General features: G+C 37.0%; 1 protein-coding gene across 3 annotated transcripts in view; it reads left to right on the forward strand.

Moving 5' to 3' along the window:
• The first annotated feature begins 3330 nt into the window (after nucleotides 1-3330).
• The window catches only part of LOC135216061 (mechanosensory protein 2-like), a 459704-nt gene continuing 435824 nt past the window's right edge, over nucleotides 3331-27210 (forward strand). Inside the window, exon 1 of one of the 3 annotated variants that reach the window (XM_064251047.1) lies at nucleotides 3331-3928. Coding sequence is in view for 2 of the 3 variants with exons in the window: in XM_064251044.1 (XP_064107114.1) it covers nucleotides 3543-3603 (61 nt within the window). In the remaining variant the exon portion in view is untranslated. The remainder of the gene's footprint in view (nucleotides 3929-27210) is intronic. The other 2 variants (XM_064251044.1, XM_064251045.1) reach the window with 2 other exon arrangements.

Below are 27210 nucleotides of genomic sequence, written 5' to 3' on the forward strand. Positions count from 1 at the left end.
TCTTCTCCGGGATTTTTACTTGCAGCATAGTCTCCCTCGCCATATTTCAGCCAGAAAACAGGAGGGTTACTTGGCAAAACACATTCTCGGTGCAATTACAGCATCCCATAATCATTCCCGGCAATAACAATGATTGCCAGCGAGTGTGAGTTTGTTTGCGTGTTTGTGGCAGAGAGAGAGAGAGAGAGAGAGAGAGAGAGAGAGAGAGAGAGGTTGAATCTGGTCTCACCGATCTTGTTGGCTCGTATTATCAGTATCTTTCTTTCCATCCTCCCGCCGATGCCTTTTTATATGAGCCATATATATACATACATACATACAACACACACACGTGTATGTGTATACTTGCTATATTATATTTAATATATTATATATATATATATTATATTATATTATATAATATGATATATTATAATATAAATGCACACAAACACACACCACATATATATGTGTGTATGAGAATGCGCGCGCGTGTGTGTGTGTATGTGTGTGTGTTGGCGTGTGTTGAGAGATTGAATGTACGCATTTACGCTGGCAAATTGATTCCTCTTGCCCCTCTTGTTTGTTTGTTTTTGATCATTCAACCGTCTCCTCTACTTTTTTTCTTTTTCCCACAATATAGGGGATCTGCCAACAATCCCCCCCCCCCCCCCCCCCCCCCCCCCCCCCCCCCCCCCCCCCCCCCCCCCTCACACACCCCTCGGTCATCTCCCTCTTTTTTTTTCCTCCCACCGCGCCCCCGACCAACCCCAAGCTCCACTGTCTCAAACTCACTGACGTCGATCTCATTACTTTCACTCATTCTGTCAGCTGTACTGTATATCTATGCGTCATGCCCGGGAATATATTATTACCTATCCCATCTGTTTTGTATGAGATCTTACCGCGCCAAATCACGCCTAACAGTGTTCTTTTTTAATTATCGTTTATTTACAACGATGATGCTGAATATCTTAAGTATTATTGTCATTCCAAAAAAGATATTAAGCCAGTCAAATTTCGCAGAGCAGAATGACATATGTACAGAAAGGAAAAGACCGAAAGTATTATGATAACAAAAGGAAAATGATAAGAAATAAAGGAATAAATGAATAAAATAACAACCTGCTGTTGGAAATGGAGGTAGTAACTAACTTCCTGTACTGGAGACTGAATGTTTCAGTGGCAATTTCAGTCCCAAAGGATGAGCTTATGTAACATGTGACATTTTTATGTTCAAGCAATTCAGTGCGCTCGCTTGTTAAAAATTAGCCTTTTGTATTGATACTTTATAAAGGGGAACATTTAAGAAATGGACAGGTTTTTTTTTATTTTAAGATATACAAAACTTCTAAAGATACCTAATTTACACGTGTGGCGTACATTATAATATATATATATATATATATATATATATATATATATATATATATATATATATATATATATATATATATATATATATATATATATATTATAATATAAATATATGCATCATAAGGATATTCGTATTAGCAACCTTAAGCTCCTGATTTGCATACTAAACGAAACGTTAAATTCTTCTTCATTTACATAATTATCGCTGTCCTGTAAAAAAAACTTTTGCCACTGGTAAGGTCCCACGGAAGACAAAGATCTCTCTCTCTCTCTCTCTCTCTCTCTCTCTCTCTCTCTCTCTCTCTCTCTCTCTTTCCATATATATTTACGAAATACCAGACACTTCGCTGATGTAAGCAAAATCATTAACATTCTTGCATCTTTCTCTAATTCCCGTTCTCTCTCTCTCTCTCTCCCTGCTTTGCTCTTTATCACGTGCTCTTCTCTCTCTCTCTCTCTCTTCTCTCTCTCTAATTACTGCTTTGCTCTTCACCACTCGCTCACCTCTCTCTCTCATTCTCTCTCTCTCTCTGCTTTGCTCTTTATAATGTGCTCTTCTCTCTCTCTCTCTCTCTGTTTTGCTCTTTATAATGTGCTCGTCTCTCTCTCTCTCTCTCTCATCTCTCTCGTCTCCTCTCTCTCTCTCTCTCTCGCTCTTTCTTTTTTTTTCGTTGGACACCTATCTGATGTTCGGTTCTTTTTCTTGGGCTTCCTTGCTCTGTTGTATTTCATTTTCTTTGAGGTCTTGCAAAAGGTATACTGAAGACTAGACAGAGAGAGAGAGAGAGAGAGAGAGAGAGAGAGAGAGAGAGAGAGAGAGAGAGAGGATAAGTTGCAGTTTAAATTAGATTGCGTTAGATTTTTCAAACTAGCATCTAAGAATATAGGATCGTCTGACATTTGTAAGCCACAGAAAGAACATTACACATCAAAAAGCATATGAAAATATAGAAACAAAAAGAACATAAAATAAAACAGCACAAATAATAGAATAAGAAGAAAACGTAAAGTCAAATCCACCAAAAAGTACAAGTAAAAAAACAAAGGGACCTTAGTGTAGTTTTCCCTAATCTCCCCCGTCCACTATTTGACACGATCGGCTTCTTCAAAGGAATCTCTAATCTTCCAATAACTTTTTTTATTGTTTTACTTTTGGACAAGATAAGCTATTCCCTGAAGATGAAGAAATTTCTTGGATGCATAATAATAATAATAATAATAATAATAATAATAATAATAATAATAATAATAATAATAATAATAATAATAATCCTAGCAAATGTTCGAAAGCATTTTTCAGATTAGACATATATTTATGTAGAATGGTTTGTAGAAAAAATACATACAGATTTTCATGAGAGAGAGAGAGAGAGAGAGAGAGAGAGAGAGAGAGAGAGAGAGAGGATGCTAAGAAATATTTCGAATGTATCATAAACATGTTTATAAGCATATAAGCAAAAATACCTGATACTATTTTGCCAGGCGTTTGTAGTTTACCAGAGAGAGATAGAGAGATAAAGCAAAGAAATATTTCAAATATATATATACATGTACGCCCACACACACACACACACACACACACACAGAGCAGAGGGATGAGAAATCCTTTGTACCGAATTCCCAATACGTCTCTCTCTCTCTCTCTCTTCTCTCTGTCTCTCTCTCATGGAAGTCATCATCGAAGCGGTGAACATCCCGTACTTCGCAGCAGTGAATAACAAATCCTCGTGCTATTTGGCTGCTCTATGGGTCCTTCAGACGCCTTCCTATTGGCCGAGGACAAATAGAGTCATCCGTGACGTCACCTCATCTTATCGCGGATTGCCTGTAATCCAGTCTGTCACCATGGCAACGCACGTAAACAATGTGACGTCATGGGTTCCACATACACCATTGATTGAGACGGGCGCGCGAGTAGAGAGAGAGAGAGAGAGAGAGAGAGAGAGAGAGAGAGAGAGAGAGAGGTTTGACTGTTCGGTCTCCGAATGGGCACAGTCTTCGTAGCGCGAGTGTGCTGTAACTAGCCAAGCCAGAAGCCCGTCTCTCTCTCTCTCTAGTTTAGCCACTCAGTCCGTCGGCCACCTCTAGCCAGTGAGCGCATAACAAGCATCTCCTGTTTCTGCGTCAGGTCTGTCTTGTGCATATACAGGGACAAGAGGCAAAAAGGGGAGCGACTAACCCGAGCGATGGTAACGAGCGTTAAAATGGATAGCATCCAGTACACTGGAGCGCAGGACTCACTGGATTGTAAGTTTCTGGAAATGTGATCGCAAGTCTCACCACGACTGAACTGAACAGTTTCTCTGTATACAAAAAATAAAAAGGAAGAGGGAGATTCCGAAAGGGAAGAGATTCCACCACCGTCAGCGCACCTGCACAGATTAAAAAAAAAAAAAAAAGCAAGGAAATCTCTTCCCCACTTTCACCCACTTGTGTTTGTAAATGTGCATTTATGTGTGTTCAGGCACACGTCTCCTTTACTCCTTAGCGCACGTGTATTCAAAAGCACCGTCTTAGTCACACTTCTCAACCTGCGTCCCTCTAATAACACTTCACATGACTGACGATATGAGTGAGTATCCCGACTCGGGAAAAGTAATTTTCTCCATCTTCCGCCCTTCCTTCCTTCTTTCATTGGACTTTTTGATGTTTCATTTTAACCCTTTCAAATCCACTTCATTCGGTTCTATATTGAGCTCTTATGTGCAATGGTATTTAAAACACACGCATGCTGTTTCTGTTAATTTGTCCTTAGTCGTTGTGAAATAACTTGAATGCAAATCACTGCAGGAGTCTATATTATCACAAACTTGCATTTAGATTGTATGATATATTGCAATTGTTTATGCCTAATTGCTTTCCCTTTTATATATATATATATATATATATATATATATATATATATATATATATATATATGCATATAAACGTATGTATTTGTCTTGTCTTCATGTATGTATCATGTAGTATAGAAGAAAACACTATATAAAAGTGGAAAGTAACCTTTATATGTTGTAACTTTGTGTATATGTGTAAACTTAAATGGTTTTAAAACTGCAAATGAATATATATATAGTATTACATCCTCCATTTTTACATTCAACATTCTACGGCAATTTGTCAAATCTTGCTTTTCCAATTAAATGTTTTACTGGACTGGATCCATAATAACATTTAGCCATTTCGAATAATAATAATAATAATTAATTAATAATTAATAATAATAATATAATAATAATAATAATAATAATAATAATAATAATAATAATAATAATAATGACAAAGACTTTCAAACTTCTAGTCTACGTGTCCTAATTTCTACAACTATGCACAGCAGAACCATTCATAGCAAATAACTTTAATTCTTCGCATTAATTATACAATCGCTTCCCACCATGCATTCGCTCCGCGCATATGCATTTTCTACATTCTCTTTAACACATAAATATGCGCGGTCGGAGCGCCAGCCTGAATTAAATTATCATATCCAGAACCAGAGAGCTGAGACGAACGCCATTCCATTCTTAATCTCCAGATTTCATTTTCGCCGAAGGCTACCCATGTGTGCTATATATACTATACACATACATACATACATACATACATACATACATACATATATATATATATATATATATATATATATATATATATATATATATATATATATATATATATATATATATAGTATATATATATATATATATATATATATATATATATACATATATATATATATATATATATATATATATATATATATATATATATATATTAAGAAATCACAAAAGTAAGCCGTGATTTTGTTTATTAGCTGAAGCCACTGGGAAAGTTTAAAAAGAAAAGACAGAGTGCCAAGTACTTTCGTGTATTTAATACACACACACACACACACACACACACACACACATATATATATATATATATATATATATATATATATATATATATATATATATAAAATCTTAAGCCACTGGGAAAGTTAAAAAAAAAAAGACAGAGCGCCCAGTACTTTCAGCGTCCTCTTAACTTCTCGAATTCTTCATACACTTTGGGCACGCGTGTTACTGCAAAGCCTTAGATCCAAATGCTCTTAAGAATATTAAGTAATTCTGATGTCCGTAACAGGATTCGAACCAGCATCCGGAGGATGAGAACGAGGTCACGGTGTCGACCTGACCACGAGCACGATAAACTCTATTTCATGATCTTTAACTTAAGGAGTGGCCATTTTGGATGAGGCGTATGTATGTGACGTGTAATTCCTAGGTGTTCCCCAGTCACGAACCTCAAGTATTTTAATTGCAATAAGCGAAGGCTCGAATTCTGGTCTCTTTCACCTTCGTGATAAAATGTCAAGAATGTCGTTTATTCACTGACATTCTCCCTCTGTCGGTTAAATTCGAGATAACCGTTTTTCTACATTAGTTTTCATAAAAGAAAGTATAAGGTAAAATGCATAATTTATATTTTTTTGCGGAGGGGAGAGGGGAGTATTTTGACCGGAGTCACACTAATTTGCATACCTGGACTATCACAAAAGCAGATTTTTGTATTTCGTTTTAGCTTCGTTTCATTTCCTCCACTAGTTTTTCTTTTCAGTTTCTATTTTTTTTTTACTTTTCTAATTTTTTACTGGCCTTCTCAGTACTCCATAAAGCGCAAAATTTCAAAGTTTCGTGATAGCGTAAAGTGATTCCACGTTACGACTATTCAATAATTGTATTTATCTATTTTTTTATTTCATTTTATCTATTTTTTTTTTTTTTTTTTTTTTACAAATAAAAGCTTAAGTCTTCATACGCTCCCGGCATTCGCCGCTTTTACCTTCCTATCTATTCTGATGAATGCGGCGCAAGAACAAGAAATAATAAAAAAAAGAAAAAAAAGAAACAGATAATAGAAACGGGGGTATTCTGTGAATCTCATGAGCAATATTCCTCCGCATTCAATCAACCAGTGACTACTTGCGTTCGGACAGGAATGTTATTCATGAATATTGAGAGGAACTTTTCTAAAGGAACGATACCAACATCGGTGGCTTGCGAGGCTCTCTCTCTCTCTCTCTCTCTCTCTCTCTCTCTCTCTCTCTCTCTCAGGATATTGACTATTCTGATTTCGCTACAAGAATCGAAGAGTTTGGAAGCTAATTTGATTGGTATTTTAGGCAAATAATATTTCCTCATTGAGTTGGGAGTTGAAGTTTTCTTTCTAACAAATATGAGCGCTTAGAGAGTATGGGTATGGTGTGAGCAAATATAAAATGGGTTACAAAGTAGCCATATAAACCGTTAACGTATTTTTTCAATGACAAAATTAAAATCCATGTACATAAAAAAAATATATCATTATTATAACTATTATTATCATAATGAATAAGATAAAGATACAAAAGTGAAGACAGAAAACTTATCAGCAGCGTTATCATAATTCTATTAAAAAATGCCTTAAAGTCCATCAACTTGGAGGAAACCAAATATTACAGGAAAAGCATAAAATCGCAGAAGGAAAAACACGCAATCTGAGAGAGAATCACCAACGATAAACCTATTTTCTTAGATAAACAGTGATATAAATCCGTAGGGCTAGGAGAATTGTGCATGGCGCGTTATAATATTATTCCAGAATCTCCTATATGCCAGTTTTACACTTATGATAACAACTTAATGCCTTTGTTGTTGACGACGCAACATCGGCACCTTTCCCCATTTCGAATTTGTGTTAGACGCCGTTCTGAGCATTGGAATGGAATGCTAATCACACTGGGACTAATAAATTATACCTTGTTATCGTTCACCCTCAAGGACTGGAATGTGTGTTTGTACCAGAGAGAGAGAGAGAGAGAGAGAGAGAGAGAGAGAGAGAGAGAGAGAGAGAGAGAGAGAGAGAGAGGCTAAGTAATATGACAAAGAATAAATGACTCCTAAGCATACAGTTTAGTTAGCATTGGAAACAGTACCACAGTAAGTCTTTAATTATTATAAGACATAACGAAGTGTTGGAATGTAATTTCAGAAGGAAAACCAAAGGTTCCCTTAACATAAATGTGTATATATATATATATATATATATATATATATATATATATATAATATATATATATATATATATATATAGTATATATATATATATATATATAATCTAATAAAAGGAGCCCATAAAAACACCAAATGTAGAGAGAAAAGTACTATATTTCGTGACCAATCTTATATCGGATTTACAGGTAAATCACTTCCCCAGAGATTAATACAACACAAACGGTCAGTTAGGTATGGACAACAGAACTCGGCTATTTTCAACCATATAAATGAACATAACCATAGAATAAACTGGAATTTGTCACGTGTAATTTATAGCAGCAACTGCCGGTACAAGAGTCAAATGATGGAATCGGCCTTAATAAAAGAGAAGCAGGTAATGAACATCTCAAAAAAGGGGCGTGGATCTCAGATGTCGTCGACCAAGTGTTCATTCAACCAACGCTTAAGAAGATTAAAGGAAGATTATCAGCGGGGGTGACCTAAATTGGCTTACTTGTGGACGGATCTCTTGGTATAAATACCACCTTTGCTGTAAACTTCTCTCATTCATATACCTGAAGACAGAGACAGCAGTCTCTGAAATATAGTACTTTTCTCTCTACATTTTGGTGTTTTTATGGGCTCCTTTTATTAGATGGAATTCTGTTGCTACAGAACATTTTTACCAGTCATATATATATATCTATATATATATATATAATATATATTATATATATATATATATTATATATATATATATATACTATATATATTTTTTATATATATATAGATATATATATATATATATATATATATATATATATCTATATATATATATATATATATATATGTATATATATGTATATATGTGTGTGTGTGTGTGTCTCGCGCGCGACTGGTAAAAATTTTTTTACATCAGAATTCCGTCTAATAGAAGGAGCCCATAAAAACGCCAAAATATAGAGTAATAGAGTAAGTAACTTATACACTATATTTTGCGTTTTCGTGGGCTCCTTTTATTATCTATCTATATATATATAATATATATATATATATATATATATATATATATATATATATATATATATATATATAATATACTCGCATAGCTCACCACTTCCTTAATATATGATATTAATTTCCATGCTTCGCTGCACTCACCTTGGCACAGGAAACGACGGAAAATTGAAGAGGCTAATATGAGCAGGATGAGGGATCTTCGTAATAATACCAAATGAGTAATTCCTCGGCCGTATTCTAGTTCTCCCCAACAACCAGAGACAGACCTTCCTTAAAACTGGTGACTTCAGTGAAAAACAAGATGGCAGCCGCGCGAGAAATAATTCCCTAATTTTTGGAACAACTGGGAATTCCATGTACAAAAAATCTGAAACGCTCTACAGCAATACTCGAGTCATTTTCAGTCAACTTAAGATGTTGTAATTGTCGATAATCAGTGATTTCAAGACATTGAAAAGATTAAGTATGAGGCACTTCATCAAACTGTACAGAGAACTCAGCAAGAGTACATAAACTCCTATAATATTTCTCGAGAAGTGTGCATGCAGGACAAACAGCGCAAACAATAAAACAAAACCTCATCTCCCCACGCCAGAATGATTCCGTTCTGTATTTTCCTCCGAGGAGCGACTCGTAAATAAGAATGCTATCTTGAGTCGTATGCAGAATGCAACTCTGCAATAATGTTTCCTCTTATATTTCCCTTAACAAAGGCACTCTTGCTATTTGCTTTTTCCTGCATCATTAGCACACTCACGCCGCCCAGCGGCGAGAGGGTAAGAGAGAGAAAGAGGGAGCTATACACGCATACATCTTGGCGGGCCAGAAAGCTAAATGCTAAAATGATCTCCCGCCGGAATAATAATATTTTTCAACATCCCTCGACAGGCCTGTCCGTATCAGACACGATTTATCACTGAACGTTAGTATATAAAGTAATGGTTCGTGCATAGCAACCACCGGCTCCATTGTCTACATAGCTCTGAGTCTCCGGTTTTCGGACGCTTTCGTCATTTTGCCGAAATGATTCGTCGCATCAGGTTGATGTGAGGCTCCGGACTTTTCATTCATTTGTTTCCGTCACTGATCTTCCAAAGTGAAACTTGCCGTTTCACCTGCGAAAAGACGGCGCAAATCTGTGCAATCTGAAGGTTTGTTTCTGCTGCACGAAATGGCATCGTTCAGATTCTGACGAATCAAAGACGATTGGGAGTCTGTTGGAGGTTTCAAAACATTAGTTAAAAACGTTTGAAAAAGATTGATATTCACATAGTTCGTCATGTTAACTCTCACTGTTTACTGGAGTGAAAGATGTGCAATATATATATATATATATATATATATATATATATATATATATATATATATATATATATTATATATATATATATATATGTGTGTGTGTGTGTGTGTGTGTGTGTGTGTGTGTGTGTGCGCGTATATATATATATATATATATATATATATATATATATATATATATATATATATATATATATATATCTTATATATATATAATATATACATACAGTATATACTTTACTATAATATATATTTATAAAAATATATATAATATATATCATATATTATATAAAATCGGGTTATATATCTAATAAATATATATAACCCGATTCTATTTTTATTTAGCTTTTGGGAGGGGAAGGCGCTCTTGGTACGCGTCCTTTCTGTTGATAAGTCTAGTCTCGCCTAAGTGATTCCAGCTGGATGTGACGTTGACGGCACAATCTTTTACCTTTGGGGGAACAGAGAGCGTTATCCCGGTGCCATATAAATTCAATTAGGTCGATAAACTAATTTATGAGTCCCCAACGCCTTTTTGGCTACTTCGGATTAAGTACGGGACTTTCATTCAAGTCCTTCGAAAGCTGAAAGAGAATTTGATTGCCCATTCGGGTACGGTTTCATTACGGCTGAATTACTTGGCCGTGAAAATGAGCCGATCGAAGCATGATGGACGAGTGGATACGAAAACACTTAAAGAAAATACAGAAATGAAAGCTTTCATTCAAATTTTTTTTTCTGCTGTCTGTTATTTTACAAGTCAAGATATTTATCCTGCGTTCAACTCGCTTATTTTAAACGAGCTTGGGGCCCTCATGAACGCAGTAACTCTCGTGATAGAATTTTTTATGCAATAAAACGAACCTTTCAAAAGATGCTGAACGCATTAAGACGTGTATATCTTGATTAGCAACTTGATTATTGCCACCTGCAGATGGGTTGTTTTTACGAAGACGACAAAAAAAAAACTACACTTAACTCGGTTTATTATGCGTCACCGAAAATTACCTAAAGCTAGCGTCGACAATTTCCATGGCCGCCAATGGCTACTTTCAACACAGTTTCGGAAACGAAAGAATAAATCTGGAAACGGTTCGTCCACAGTTTCCTTCATTAGGTAAAACCTGCATTCAACAAATTTGTAACGATAATAAAACAGAGAGAGAGAGAGAGAGAGAGTGCTGAATTGTACAGGAACGAGCCGCGGTGATGAAGATGGAAGAATTGGATACGAACAAAGACTTCCGAGTGCCAAAATCAACTCCAGTGCCTCGTGCTGGGGGCCATTTCCCAACCGAGGACTGAAAAGGCCTCCCACGAATGTTTCTCTGTAAGCAAATGAACTGAAACTTAGCGAGATGACGGTGGGCAGGTCGGCACCACTCTAACAAACGAAGTCTATTTTTTCCGGTTTCTTTTCTTTCGTGGGATTCATTCCAAATTCTAAGTTTAATTTTTGGAGATTTAATCTTCAACTCACGTTTGCAGTATTGTGCGTAAAAGTAAACGTGCACAGATATACGCACACCCTCGAGCGCTGATGTTGTTAGCATATATACAGCCGTTGCGATATGTTCAAACGACATAAATGTAATTGTATGTCATATAGCACAAAAAATTCCTTTGAGAAATGGCAATTTACCACAAATCCTGGAGCTATGCAATATAGCACATAAAAACCTTGCACTCACATCTTTAAAGTTGCTACGATTTTATACCCCTTTTTAAAAACCCTTGTGATAGAGAACGTTGCCCTGAGATATATACCGTAAACTCTTATGATGTAACCCTTAACCTGTAGTTTTTATCCAGAAACACGGTGTTATAAAAAAAATGTAACTTTTAAACTCATAATTTCTATACACAAACACTTATCAAAATGTAACTCTTTACCTCATGTTTTATATCCAGAAACATTCATGTGTTATGAATTAAAATTGGTAGCGATATAATCCAAAAGCCCTAACAATATTGCTCAAACACTCACGTGATAAACACCAAAAGCGATTGACATATAGTCTGAAATTCATTGTAGTGTAGACTAAAGGTACATTTAGATATTGCCTAGATAGTGAGTAGCGACCCCCAGCAAAGTTCGGGGGTCGTTATCGAGGATTTATATTTCTTTGAGGTCATTATATTTATGATATTTATAGTCTTGTTTATGCTTTTACGGTCATCGCCATCGGGCTTGTACTAAACACTATTTAGGGAAGATCTGCACATTTGATATAGCCCTAAAATTACTCTATAGCCGCGAAGATATCAAGTAATCCGAAATCGAACGAAACGTCCCCAGAGGCCCTGGGATTTTCCCATTTCGATGCCGCATGATATAGGTCGTGTGGCATAATCAACAGACCGTTGCAATATAGTTAGGGCACCTTGTGCCATACACCCAAAACCCGTTTAGATTCGATACTGCCCAAACCACTTACAATACCTGAATAATATCTGTAATATAATATAACCTCCGAGTCCTTGGAAACTGTACCCACAAATCCCCCGTAATATAGCTTAAATAGCCATTGAAATATAATCTCAATTGCTGCTGTGATCTAACTCGGAAGACCTCGCGATACAGATCCAAACCCCCTTTGATATAACCTAAAGGCTCCTGCGATGCAGCCTTTGCGATACAACCCTGCGATACAGCCACCCCTGCGATACACAGTCCTCGGCTTGAAGTGGTCTGTTCGGCCTGCGCGTGTTTCGTTAGTTATTGGACACCTTAACGAGCAAACGGGGTACGAGATTAGATCTCGGATGAGCGAGTGGTCCTTCCGTTCAAAAACGACTTTTTATTTCATTGTATTTATCTATCTTTTTATCCTCGCTTTTATTCCCCTGATGTCCACACCGCCATTCGCGAGCGGCGTTTTCTTGAAATAGTAACAGAATGGGAGCGCTGCACTGCATTCATTTGTTTCTTCGTCATATAAATATCGTCCCTTTTTTCATCATTATTGTCTAGGTTGTTATTTGATAAATTAACATATTTAACATGTTAATTTATCATTTAAGGACGTAATAAAAAATGTCATGTTAATCAGTTAGCTACAATATTAAGAATATTAATGATAAAGTTCTATTCAGCTTGTAAAAGACGCTAACTATGATTTGGATGTATGCAATAAACCATGTATATATATATATATATAGTATGATATATATATATATATATATATATATATATATATATATATATATATATATATATATATATATATATATATGTATATATATATATATGATCCAAAATAACTATATCTTCTTTTATATGAAGCCAGCTATATTTAGTAAAGACAGTGTACTAACGATAATCGAAATAATCATAATAATAATCAGTAACATAAAACAGTTACTGTGTGGATTACCTGAAATGACCTCAAATAATTCGCATCGCAAAATTGGCATAATTACTTAAGCTTATGTGTGATCTAATGGAAACGGGACCGCCATAATCGTGTAATTGTATGATTGGTTCTTGGTAACCCAATGGTCCACCTTAGGTCGAGTCTTTATTTTCCTCTTTCTTCACATATGGGCTTTCTTACCTGGCAGGAATGCAAAGGAAAATATGCTATCTAAATTTTTTCTATACGAAACTTATAGAGAACTAGTCCTAGGATGTTACTAAAATATTCCTTAGACATACATAAATGCAAACACATATTAATTTATAATATATATACGAGTGTGTGTTCATTAATTTATACATCTGTGTGTTTATGCATGAATGCCTGTGTGCGTGTGAGATGTATAAGTGCTTCTATTAATACGTAAGTTAGATATCTCTTTTAAAACTTTTCAAAATAGAATTTTCACTCGATTTTTCCCTACAAATAATGGCGTCATTGACCCAGAATGATGCTTATCAGGTCCCTGACAGGAACAAATGAACTTAACGCCGGATCTCTTATCTGCAGAAGACAGTATCATCACCACGAATACAAAAACACTGAATTTATCATATATATACATACATACATACATACACACACACACACACACACACACACACACATATATATATATATATATATATATATATATATATATATATATATATATACATACATATGTATGTATGTATATAAATTTGCCAGTTCCTCATAAAAGATTTAGCCAAAGAAGGTTTTACCCTTCATTTTCTCAGATCGTAATTTATGACGAGGTTGCTCCAGTCAGCTAGCTACCAAGTACATTTTTAACTAGTTAATTCAACAAGAACGAAACAGGTGTTGACGGCACAGGTATCATTTCATCTTGCTCTAGGAGTTGTGCCACTCTGACTAACTTCCTGTTATCATTGCAGAGCACCTTCCGTAACAACCAGTCACGCTAATTAGTGGGCAAAGGGGAAAATTTATAACACGCTTCGATTGAAGATACCTAGTGTTGATAAGCCTAAGGTGACTCATGAATGAAATATACAATTCGTAAATTGATTTGTAACTCAAAAAATTAAGCAACTACCGTTCTAAATATGAGGTTGCTCCAAGTGCTGTATGAAGCTTGTTACATTATTACACTTATAAAAGTAAACAACTGTCAAGGCCTTTCTAAACCTGAGTGTTACTGAGAAGTATGCACATTCTCAAGAGAAAAGACTCTACCTGATGAGTGAAGAGCGAGCAGGCGTCGAGAATTTTATACTAAATGGCCAACATACTTAAAAAAATGGCAAATGATAGGAACAATACGCATTGCATTGGTGCAGCTTCTAGTAACAGAATATGCACAAAAAACTAAAATAGACAATGGTACTGAGATTTCCAAAGCAAATTTCAAGTATTGCGAAACACGAGACTAGAATGGAATACTGTGTCATTTTTAAATATCACATCAAAAGGGTTTTAACGTTCAATACGTACATATGAGCTGAAAGTTATTCATAACTCAATTATTTCACATAATCAGCCAAGATTTCATTTCCCATTCGTCATCACCTTGGTTAAAGACACAAGGAGACCAGGTTTCCTGCTGACAGGTTATATCAGAGCTGGTAAACGAACCTATAGATGTAGCAGGGTCACCAGCAAGCTGTGGTCCACAAGTGAAAGCTTATATAAAAATGTGCAATAACCCCCAGCCATCAAAATCACACGCAATGAATCAACATCATCGTTACTGAAATTTATCGAAAATCGAAGGACCATACAAAACCGGAACGTGAAATCAACTGGAGGTAAATGGTGGATTCAGACTAATTCAATAAATTGTTATCCAGTAAGCCAAATTCACTTTGCGAGAGGAATGGCCGGTATGTGACGCAATAGCCGTTCTAGCTCTGTAAACGCGAATGGAAATGGCTTCATACGCTGACCATTGCATATGTTAATTATTATAATGCTAATAATGGGATACATCAAGAATGGTTTTCAGTCTAGCTTAGTTTCTTCAGGAATTCTGAATACGTTTCAGCTCTCATATTTGCATTGTGAATGTAAAAAAAATCGGTGTTCGGTAATACGATTTTATATTGTATATTCTCCAATTCACAGTTAATTATTTCAAATCAGATATTAATTTTTCTGAGAACTAACAGCTAAAATTCGACTGACTTCGAATTGTCAGAGGAACTTTAAATGGTTCACCAAATCGAAGCTATTCTTAAACAACTGTACACAAACCAATCTTAAAATTGACTAAGAAATAAGTAAATACATTTACCTAATTAATACCCACCTGTGTAGAAAAACAATAATAATTTCACATTTTCGTCAACAGAGACCCACAACTAAAGGAAAATTATAGTCTTAGGAGAAAATTACAATAATGAAAGTTAAAGCTTCCGTTCAGACCGAAGGAAAAAGAAAAGTGCGTATTTCAGTTTGCATATCCAGTATTTACCAGCAACCCATAATGAGATAATATTAAGAATTTTGGCTTCCATTGAAAACTTGAATTAAATGAAATAGTGTAGGTGTTATTAACTTCTTGGATTCAAATGACAACTCTTTCGTTTTCCTCCTATTAATCCTCGTTCGAGGTCCCCCCCCCCCCCCCCCCCAACAGCCCAACTCTCCCAGCCAGAAGTCACCCACTAACTTGAAAGATTTAAAAGTATATTTCATAAAGAATCTAGCAAGTTTAGCTTAGTCTTGTTAATATATTCCGTTATTCTCCATTTATGTATTTTCCAACCTCACTCCCAAGGCGGAGACGGCACTTGAAGAATAGGAATAAAGATAGGAAGTGATCCAATTTGTCAGCTTTCTGATTCAATTATAAGCGTTTTTTTTTCTCTCCTCGTTATGTAAAAGTAGGAAACGACCCAGTAGTCTAATGGAACATCTCACCCCAGCACCTACTTCATTAATCTTTCGTGGGGGCATAATTATCATCTCGGAAAACAAAGAGAAAAAAGGTACGAAACGGGGCTTTGTGGAAATCCTTGGAATTCTCCCCGATGAATTATTTACGGCTGGTCTCTATATATCCTCAACACCCAATTAATAAGGAGCAACAACAGACCCGGGTCGATACGCACATACAACCTCATGTTTCGGTCTAGAGCGCACCACTTTCCGCGCCCCAAATTACCGTTTCTTCTCGGTAATTATTTATTGTTTGCTCTTACTTACGAGCACCCTCGTCATCGGCATAATTACCCCTCGGTAAACGGTTTCCAAACGAAATGTTGATTGTCAATTAAAGCAAGATGTTCCGAGAGTCAAATATTTGTTTTTTCTTCTAACTCATTTTCAGAGGTATAAGGGCCATCCACTGAAATGATTCATTTTTTATACATAATTTGTGCGCTCGAGAAAGAGAACACTGGAGGAGGAAGTGTTTGATAAGACATTCATTTATCATGCATCCGCTGTAGCAAAATAATTGCGGTAGAGCAGGATTTCCTGTTCCTTACCTCAAGGACTTCACGTCTAATTATCACCAAACTTTCTCGTTCCAGTTTCATGGAAGACACATCTGGCAACACATTGCCTATTCCTTTGAACTGAATTTCACTCAGCGTAGCATTATAAGGAACGTGTGCCATAGTAAAAAAAACAGTGAGGTATAGAGTGAATGTTTTTTTTCTTTTTGAGCGTGTTCTGCATATCTGATTATCTACTACGAAAAGAAAGGGTAGGATTTGAACTCGGAAGACGAAAATGTTTTTCCTGATACGCGTAGAGCTTACGAATGGCTCAGTAGCGTGGAAAAGGTCAGGGATAACTAGAAGACTTTAAGCACTAGAAATAAGATAGAGGTAGGACTAATCCTGTTTCAGAATTGATGCGATGTGCGATGGAAGATGGATGATGTATCCATGGCTCAGGTATGTTTACTACCAAGTAAAACAGTAGTGATAGCAACGACGATATACAAGCTCTTCTTTCTATAAGTGAATAGGTTGAAATTCAAAGGAAATAAGGACGACGTCACGTGATCAAAGGCTCCGGAAGGAGGCACATGTATCAGAATGTGTTTATATGATTTGGGCATGTTAGGAGAATGGGGAAAAACAATGACTATACAATGGAAATTCTGTAGGAAAGAAGGAATAAACGACCTGAAGTAAAGAACGTACTTATATTTATACTATAGTATATATCAAATATACTATAGTGTTCGCATGAATTTCGCTTGGAGACTGAATACACGAGTTAACATTAATACTGATTCAGTACGAACCATCGTAAAATCAGATTTACAATGGGATAATATATCAGCTTTTTCATGAACAAACTGGGGCTAAAAATTAATACAGGATATTAATCATTTATAATTTCTCGTGCCAACGAGAATTAACCAACCAGGTCATACAGTTTTCATATAAATGATTTTCCTCTCCAGTCTGTTTTTCATGATGTGATTGTACATGCTATGATTTTCAACTCATTTAAATTCTATCCTCATTTATCAAAGTAGATTCCGAAACCTAATCCACTGAGATTCGAAACCTACAATCTGACAGGTTACAAAGCCAGAATTATTGATAACTTGAGACTATTTATATATGCCTGCTTATTAAGGTACATGCCGAGCCAATAACAACACTCTTGAATACCTTCTGCAGGATAAAGAAAATGTCAAAATCCCTTACAAAAGGTAACCCAGGTACGACATGTAAGACTAACACGTAGTCGACAGCCACGTTGATCGGAAATTTTACTCAACATCCATGACGTTCCCAAGATGATCAATCTAATTATCCTTTATAATTCCTTTAGGTGTCATGTGCGTCTATGTGTATAACAAACATGGGATTCTTCTCAAAACATCCTTGAGTGTCAGGGAAAACAACGTCTTTCCCTGTTGCTAGAGACCTCTTAAACGTTCATTAAGTTGATTGATGGGTGCTTGAGACTTAGTGAAGTCACGTAGCCAAAGATGGATTCTTAAACTTCCCGGGGACTAATCTCATATAGAGCTCGTCTTGAAGTATGCTTATATCAATGGAGAGTCGTGTCTTATCCCCCCAAAAATTGAAATTTTGCTAAACCTTTATCAATTTCATAACTAAATCTTACGGGGATTTCATGTTCAAGATCGTGATACCAATTACAATTTTGTCGCTGCTCAAAGTGTTGATTTAATCTGTTCTGTAATCTATCATAATCAGTTACCCTTTACCAAAAATGCTTACATAAACGACAAGCTAAAATCTACCATAACTGATAACACCTGTTTCTCATCCTCTCCACTCCTCCTGATTGACCCACATCGAATTTGTAACACATATTTCTGCCTCAGAGCTACGGCTTCAAAAAGCCTCAATACTCGATGAAAAGCAAAGCCAACGAAATAGTTGCTGTTTCAGTTGCAGTTTCGAACTTGTTCGAGACAAGTTTCCTGATTAGCCACGACTTCATTTCCAACTTCTTGTTTTTCCTAACTTTTCGCGTGAGTTCCTCTAACTGAATTTTGTTTTATGTTTCTCCTTTTTTTCTTCTTCTTATGCTACAGTCCAAGTCGCTAGTGTAAACATCTGCACACACAAGAGCGCATAAATTACACGCTGTCAATGAGACTTCAAAGTGAATTTCCTCTCCTTCCTGGGGCCTGCGAGTTTCCTCCCATGCTTTGAAATTGCTCTTCAATTATGCATTGTGCAAGCGTTGATTAATTCCCAAAATTCTGCAACACAATCTGGGCTGACTCGGGAATGATTTAGCCACTTTTAACTGGCTCGATAAGCTCCCCTTGTTTGTTTTTGCTTAAGCAAATCAAGGGAGAGAGAGCGTGAGAGAAATCAAGCGAGCCAGTTGAAATACCGAATCGCCTTAAAAAGCCAGGGCCACTCGAACAAGGTAGCGTTTATTCAGTTAAAAGACAAATAACGTTGCTCCCTTCCAATAGCCTGCCTCCAGCCAACACCCCTAACCCCCAACCCCCAGGCACCCCTTCCCTCCCTCTCCTCCATAGACGCATCATCTCCGACCCCTCCCCATTCCCCATATCCCCAGGGGAAGATCCAGCAGCTGGCTGGGAGAGCGAAATGGTCAAATATACGAAAATATTTTATATACGAGATGTTACATTGTTATTAGAGAGCTGTGTCAAGTGTTTATCGTTTTGATTGGTTCTCCCCCTCTGGCAAGAACTACCTTCTCCCCCTCACCCACATAAGGGCCCTCCCCCTTCCCCAGTCTCTCTCTCTCTCTCTCTCTCTCTCTCTCTCTCTCTCATTTGCTTTTAACATTATTTTTCTTTCTCTAATTTACATTATCTCTCAGTACGCTCATATTAATTGCTCTTAATTTCATTACTCTCATATTAAGTGCTATTTCTTTCATTGCCCCCATATTAATTGTCTCTCCTCCTCTCTCCCTCCAATTCTCCTCTCTCTCTCTCTCTTTGGCTTTTTGCCATTAATTCTCTCTATCTCTACATTTTCTCTTCAGTACTCTCATATTAATTACCTCTCTTTACTCTCATATGAGTGTTATCTCTCATTGCCCCCTAATTATTGCTCTCTCTCTCTCCTCTTCTTCTCTCTTTCCTCTCCTCCTCTCTCTCTCTCTCTCTCTCTCTCGTATACACCTAAACTGAATCTGTATCTTCGTAGTTTACCCCCCAATCTTCCATGTGACTCTGCTGTGTTTGCCTCACTTTTATCGCCGTTCTTGTCCACTTATTCCTTAATAAAAGGTCTTGTAACGTCTCTATCCATTTCACTTGCCCTATTCCACTGCTTTCGCTCCTACTTGCTTCTTCCTCAACTCAAAATAAAGTTCATGTGCCCCAAGAACCTTATCAGTTATAACGTCTCTTCATAATTTGTATCTTTATCAAGCCTCTTTATAAGTCTTTTCTTCACCTACAGCTTTTTCACACCCTATTCTTCAACGTTCCTTATGGTCTCCCTCTCATTCCCATCTTTCTCACTGTCTCTTCTTCCTTGCGCTTCATTATGTCTTAGATTCGTCGCAAACATCGATAACCTATATTTGTTTCGCTACTCCTTTATCAAGTCCCTTATACATTATACATTCTCTCTTGCTTTCTCTTTCTCTTTGTCTCCAGATCATGTCTTTCTCATCCACGGCTTTCTCTTATTCATTCCTCCTTACCCCTTTAATCAAGTCTCTCCTTGACCCGCAGTTTTGTCACACAATCTCCTTTCTTGCCCTTTTATCGGACATTTTCTTCGCTTCCTTTTTGTTCATATTTCATTACTTACCATGTTCCTCCCCCGTCAACACCTCTCTCACTTTGTCTCTTCCATTACCACCTTATCAAGTTTATTCCCTCTCTCTCTCTCTCTCTCTCTCTCTCTCTCTCTCTCTCTCTTAACCCATTTTCGTCAGCTTTTCCCTTTTTTGTATTAATTTTCTTTCCGGGGTCATCACCTTTCTTTTCCCAACACCCTATTTTTCCCTCGTTTTCCATTTTGGCTTCCTGCCACTTTGGTCTCCAACTGTTCTCTCTCTCTCTCTCTCTCTCTCTCTCTCTCTCTCTCTCTCTCTGTGTGTGTGTTTGCTTCATCATTTCTACTGTTACGTTCCAGCAGAGGTTATAGTCTGTTGATTATCTTTTTTTTTTTTTGCTTTTTGTCTGTTCCTGTTGCTCTCTCTCTCTCTCTCTCTCTCTCTCTCCCTTGTTTCATCTCGTCTACTGTTACACTGCATCAGCAGTTAGAGTATACTGACGATCTCCAATTATTCTTTACTTTTTTCTCTCGTTTTTTAAGATCTCTCTCTCTCTCTCTCTCTCTCTCTCTCTCTCTCTCTCTCTCTCTCTCTCTCTCTTCCTTGTTTCATCTCGTCTACTGTTACACTGCATCAGCAGTTAGAGTATATTGACAATCTCCAATTGTTCTTTACTTTCTTCTCTCGTTTTTTAAGATCTCTCTCTCTCTCTCTCTCTCTCTCTCTCTCTCTCTCTCTCTCTCTCTCTCTCTCCTTGTTACATTTCTCCTGGTTTTAAAAACCCAGTAGCGGTTGTAAGGTGTTGATTCCCTTATTGTTTTTTTATACTTTTGATTTTTACTTTTTTCTCTCGAGCTGTTACACACACACTCTCTCTCTCCCTCTCTCTCTCTCTCTCTCTCTCTCTCTCTCTCTCTCTCTCTCTCTCTCTCTCTCTCAGTTTCATCTATTTTCCTATGTTATTCCGCCTCTCCACAGCTTTCATTTACCGCTGTTTCTCTTCCCAGCTGTTCGCTGTTTGACTCCGCTGTTTCACCGCTTCTCTCCAGCTGATCTCTCCTGCTGCTGCTGCTGCTGCTTCCCTTCCACCCTCCCTCCTATTTCGGTTGGTTTCACCCTAAATCCACTCTTTATTTTCGGATACTCTTCCGTAAGTCACTTTTACTCGGATACTTCCTCTGTCTCCCTCTCCTTCTTCCATTCAAGATGGCTTTCGCTCTGCGTCTACTCGATGAAAATATTTTCCGAGCGATTCTTTCTTTCTTTCTTTCTTTCTTTGCCTTTCCGTCTATTTAGCTCCTCCGAGTCGTCCTTTTTCCGTCTGTAAATCTCCTCTGCGAGTCGTTCTTTTTCTCCTCCTCCTCCTCCTCCTCCTCCTCCTCCTCCTCCTCCTCTCATCTTTTTGGCTTAAGAGAAGTCAGGATAGAGGCACAGCTGGTCATTTCGATATACGTTCCCCAATAACGGCGTCCATTTTCTCTCTCTTCGTAAAAGGAATCTATCTTTATAAATTGCCTCGCAGTATCAACTCTTACTTTTATGGTATGGTGAAAATATGAATCGGTATTTGAGGTATTTACTCTCCCCGTTTATCTGTCCAGGCCTCTCTCTCTCTCTCTCTCTCTCTCTCTCTCTCTCTCTCTCTCTCATCAAAGCTATCTCGTCATTAAACTTACATGAGCACACATATAAATAATATATACTCTCTATTAATCAAGAGGCTTCCCAGAAATCCTCTCTCTCTCTCTCTCTCTCTCTCTCTCTCTCTCCTTATCAAAATACACTTCAGAAAGACTTTCTCTCTTTCACTCTCATTTCTTTTTTCTCTCTCTCCATATTATGCGAGATTGGTCCTGTCTCTCTCTTCTTACGACCAGTTGGTTAAGTAAGACTCTCTCTCTCTCTCTCTCTCTCTCTCTCTCTCTCTCTCTCTCTCTCTCTCTCTCTCTCCTTATCAAAATGCACTATAGGAAGACTTTCCGACTTTCTCTCCCCCCTTTCATCTCACTATTTCTCTTTATCTTATAAGAGATTCTTCCTCTATCTTTCTTTTAATCTCTCTCTCTCATCATACTGAGCTCTAGAAAGACTGTCTCCTTTTCCCACTGCCTATCTCTCTCTTTCCCTCTCACTACCTTTTTATGGTGAGTTAGTCAAATACGACTCCCTCTCTCTCTCTCTCTCTCTCTCTCTCTCTCTCTCTCTCTCAACACTTACCCAAAGGCATTCCTATGGATTCTTCCTGTCTGCTGATCGCAATAATTAATCTCCCTTGATTATGCCTCTTGGAGGCTGCCTGCCATCGAGGCCTTCAGTGTTCTTAACACTGCAAAGCCGTAAAAGCGACGGAGAGCCAGCCGCCTTCGTCGAACCATCAAAATTATCTTCAGTGCCCCAGTAGTTACCGTCCTTTCAGTCAGTGTCATTAGCGTCTTAACAATAATAATTATGGTGAATTTGGTTTTGGTGCCATCATCATCAGGTGGATGAACGTTCGTAGGTTGGCATTTCAACAAGATAAAATGTTATGGCGAATTTCCCTTTCCTGCCATCATCAACTTAGGGATAGGTTGGCGTTTCCATACGATAAAAGCTTACAAGAAATAAGTGCTATAAAAATATTAGGCTACTTAAGGAAAATGGAAAAAGAGCTGCTATCTAAATGAGTCGGATAGTAATAGTAGCAATGAAAATGTTACGAATAATTGCTGAAACTAATCGATTATTTTTAACTACTGAAAAGTCTATACCCTATAATATATAAGGGACGATATTTTACTCATATTTTTCATCCCCTTATTCCGAATCTAAATAAATTCAGTTGTTCAGAATTTCATTCGTAGAGGAAAATGGAGACTGCAAGTGTCTGTCTCTCAGTAGGCAGCTGAGGGAATGCTTTCTCCTACAACAAGCAAATAAACATGTAGGGTTCAGTCGCACACTTTGCTTGCATTTTCGCTCGCCGGGTTTCATTACCCCGTTTTCAGCAAACGACTAAAGCTTTCTGTAAGTTCAATAAAGCTTAGATTTTTATATAGCATTAGCGTCAACCACACGCTCATCGTCTTTCATCGGGGCTTCTGAAAGCATGAGAGCGATAACTTTCATGGAATGGCTAAAGGACTTATGTTGATAATGATTATTTTGCGTGTTGTCTTCCTTGTCCTTATAACCTGCATGGTTGAAAATATAAATAAAATTTGACGCATACTTTCTGGAAGCTGAGAACGCGAAGGTCCAACATATTATTCTTCATCGCGTAAAAAAAAAAAAAAAAAAAAAAGCGGCATTTTCTTCAGTCTTATTCATTTCCAGAATCACTCATAATTCGCACATTCAGAAGTTCACCAACATTCCTTAAGACAATCAAGGCAACCAATAATATATCTACCTGTCTACCTATGTAAATTTGTAATATAGATATATATATATATATATATATATATATATATATATATATATATATATATATATATAATATCATAAAAACTCGTCTACCGCGCACTCCCCTAATAACACTCTCAAGAAAAAAAAAAAATAAACAAACAAGAGAATCCTCTAACATCCTAAACGTAAACAAACTTGAATGAAAAGAGGGAACTCTCAAACAAGCAGTCGAATAAATCAGTGGATCAATCAGTAATTCCGCTTCCCCCGTATATTCGTGTGCAGTGTACCCTGCTGCTGCTGCTGCTGCACAAAACACACACACCATTTACAATCTGCTGCATGAAATCTGCTGCAGGAAATTCGGAAACCGACGGACGTTCACGGTGACTTGATAGATCACATTTCGCGCTCCACTGTGAGGGGAATCAAGCTGATTGTTTATGTTAACAGACATTAGGTAGCAGTGACGCCAGTTTATACGATTGAATTAATAAACCACTTCGCTACCATAAAGGAGTAATGGCAGGATACAGTCGTCGATTTAACTGTTGCGTGAAAAACATCGGATTTTTCGTGATGTCGGTTCGTGAAGTTTAATCACTGAACAAACAGACATACGTTGATTTAATTTACACAAGAATAATTATTGTATCAAATCAACCGACCTATAAGCAAACATTCATTGGTTGTATCGCCATACCATAAAATTAAATCAGGAAAACAAGATGCAAAAATAAGATAATTTTGACTACTTTTAAAATATCACATGAGTCAACCAAGTAAAATGCCCTGGGATTTTTGTTAATCACTTTATGGCGCTAGATGAATTAACCAATAAAGAAACATACAGTTAAGGCATCGCCAGCTTAAAGTGTGAAACCAATCAGTCAATAAAGAGACACTGTCTTCGGTTATTGTGTTGTGCATCATAGTTTTAAGTCGATTAACCAATTCACACTTTCTGTTTATTTCATGTCACATTGCTGTAAGAAATAAAATCATGAAAAGATGAGCATCGAAGAGAAACTCACACTCGTATAAATGAGACGAATTTTAACGATCGCTACTAAAATATAATAAAAATGTCCATCAAATATTAAATGAAACCACAGGACCGACATTTCCCCCCAAACGAATTCACAGAAGAAGAAGAAGAATCATTAGCGACATCTTGCGACTCGAAGGCCCATTTGCTACACACCTTGCAGCACAAAGAAGCAGCTGTAACATCTTGTAACCGAAACATCGTTTGCAACACCTTGTCACAAAAAGGGGACGCGCTGCAACGTCTTGCAACGTGAAGAAACATTTGCAACATCTCGGAACTCGACAATCCCGCTCTTGCATCATTAGCAGAACGAAACCCTAATTACTCTGAAGTTGCTGTCTTGTTCTGGATGCGTCCGTGTCTCTTCGTCATCATCTTTGTTATTAGTGGTCTCTTAATATCTCAATTCCTGCGAGGAATATACAGTAGAGGAAACCTCTGATGTTTCAAGATTATAATCATGCAAAACATGCCCACTTGCGCACTCAAACAGACACACACACATACACACTCATAAAGTGTCTCTCTCTCTCTCTCTCTCTCTCTCTCTCTCTCTAATACATACATACAAATAAAGAATTAAATTGGAGTAATATACATATACCATATACATATAATATATATATATATATATATATATATATATATATATATATATATAATATATATATATATGTTTTTTTTGTATGTATATGAGAGAGAGAGAGAGAGAGAGAGAGAGAGAGAGAGAGAGAGGAGTTTTGCCTCACAGTCATTTAAAGTTGAATATTTTTCTGGTCGCAACTTCATAAAAAATGTTTATCAGGTGCGATGGAGGGACGTAGTTTTCCTTTTTTAGAGAAAAAGGAGAATATTGGAAAACTTTGAAGGCCTTTATGATGGTGACGTCCGTCCCGATGTTATTTGTGTTTCGGAATATTTTAGAATAACTTTTTTTGGGGGGGTCTTTATTTACCGAGGGATGCTAACTGGAATTGTTTCAGGAGTGTGTTCGTTATCACAGTTTTCATTGCTATGCTGGTTAGGTGGAATTTTTTCGCTTGGAAAATTTTCTTCTTCACCAGAGAGATATTTCATTCGAAACTCTGATACGTGAGTTTAATTCTGGTTTTCCTATTAACGAATTTAATTCCTATATTCCTCGTATTACCATTTCTTACATTCTTATTACTCTACTCATCGCTACATAGAGGGAATAAAGGCGGAAGTAATGATATTGATAAGGAAATAATACCGTTTTCTTTTAAATTTTGTTGGGTAGAATTTTGATTTTTACTTGATCTGATAGGCTAACATAGCGAGGAAAAATTGGTGTTCGTGCGTATTTAAATAAATTTCTGGTATCTCTTTTACGAACACAGGAAAATCTTGATTTTCAACTTACTAGCAGAATTTAAATCGTAATCATTCTTTTTATTGCGCTAGTCATCATCATTCCGTGATTGTTCTAGTTTGGGCAAATGTTTTGTTGTAATTTTCAAACATGCTGTCATAATAATCATCCGCTAAGTATGGTTTTTAAACAGATTTCTTTTACTAAATAACGATCATTGTCAGCCTTATTTATTATTATTTACATCAAAGCCCCAAAATTCATGTTAAAAAAAAAGAAAGCACTTTTCGATTTTTCATTCCCTGAATATGAATGTATTGTAGCCCTTCAGTCAAAGTTCCTTTCTCTATAATGCAGCCTTTCTCCCAAGAGGAAGTGGGAATTCCCTAACCTTATCCCAACTTTAGGCCAAAACTTCCAGACTTGCTAACCGTAACCGGGCCTAAACACGCGTCATGGATCTCTTAAAGTGAGCAATATAGGCCTAAGCCGTTTAGATTAAAATAAAAGTCCCAGAGAAAGGTTGCTGGGATTGCGAACAAGAATGTCAACCAGATAGATCCGTCCTCCGTAGTATATTCATTTCCCGTCTATGGAAAAAATGAGGAATTTGCTTCTTACTCGGTATTTCCCCGAGTCTTTTAATCCACCTTAGTTACGAGGGGGATTCCCCAGCAATCGAGCTTGCTTTTGGAAAAATGTGTCTCTGTCTCCATACTTCCATCATCGAATATAAGATTATTCGTTAAGCAAATGAAATGATTCGAGTTAGTGGCAGCCTTATAGGCAACCTATTTATTACCGGGAATGAAGGTTATTTCCCGAACCGCCGGATTTTCTTCCCTAGATTCCCGCTAATTTTTTCCCCTAGCAAGAGCATAGTTCCCGGCATCACGTTCCTTTGGGCTCTTCTGCTCATCAAAAGTTACTTCGAAGTTTCCTTCCAGAATTTCCCCCTTCCCCAACCCTCCCCTCTTCGCCAAGTTCCCTCTCCCCCTTTACCCTAGCGAGCCCTCTTTCTCCCCAAAGGCTTCAGGGCAAAAATTCAAAATTAAGAACAAAATGTACGAGGCGCATCATTAGAGGAGAAATAAGTTTAAGATTCTTATTAAGATGCTCCCTAACTTTATTTCATAG

The sequence above is a fragment of the Macrobrachium nipponense genome, chromosome 6 (assembly GCF_015104395.2).
Source record: "Macrobrachium nipponense isolate FS-2020 chromosome 6, ASM1510439v2, whole genome shotgun sequence".
Classification (NCBI taxonomy): Eukaryota; Metazoa; Arthropoda; class Malacostraca; order Decapoda; family Palaemonidae; genus Macrobrachium; species Macrobrachium nipponense.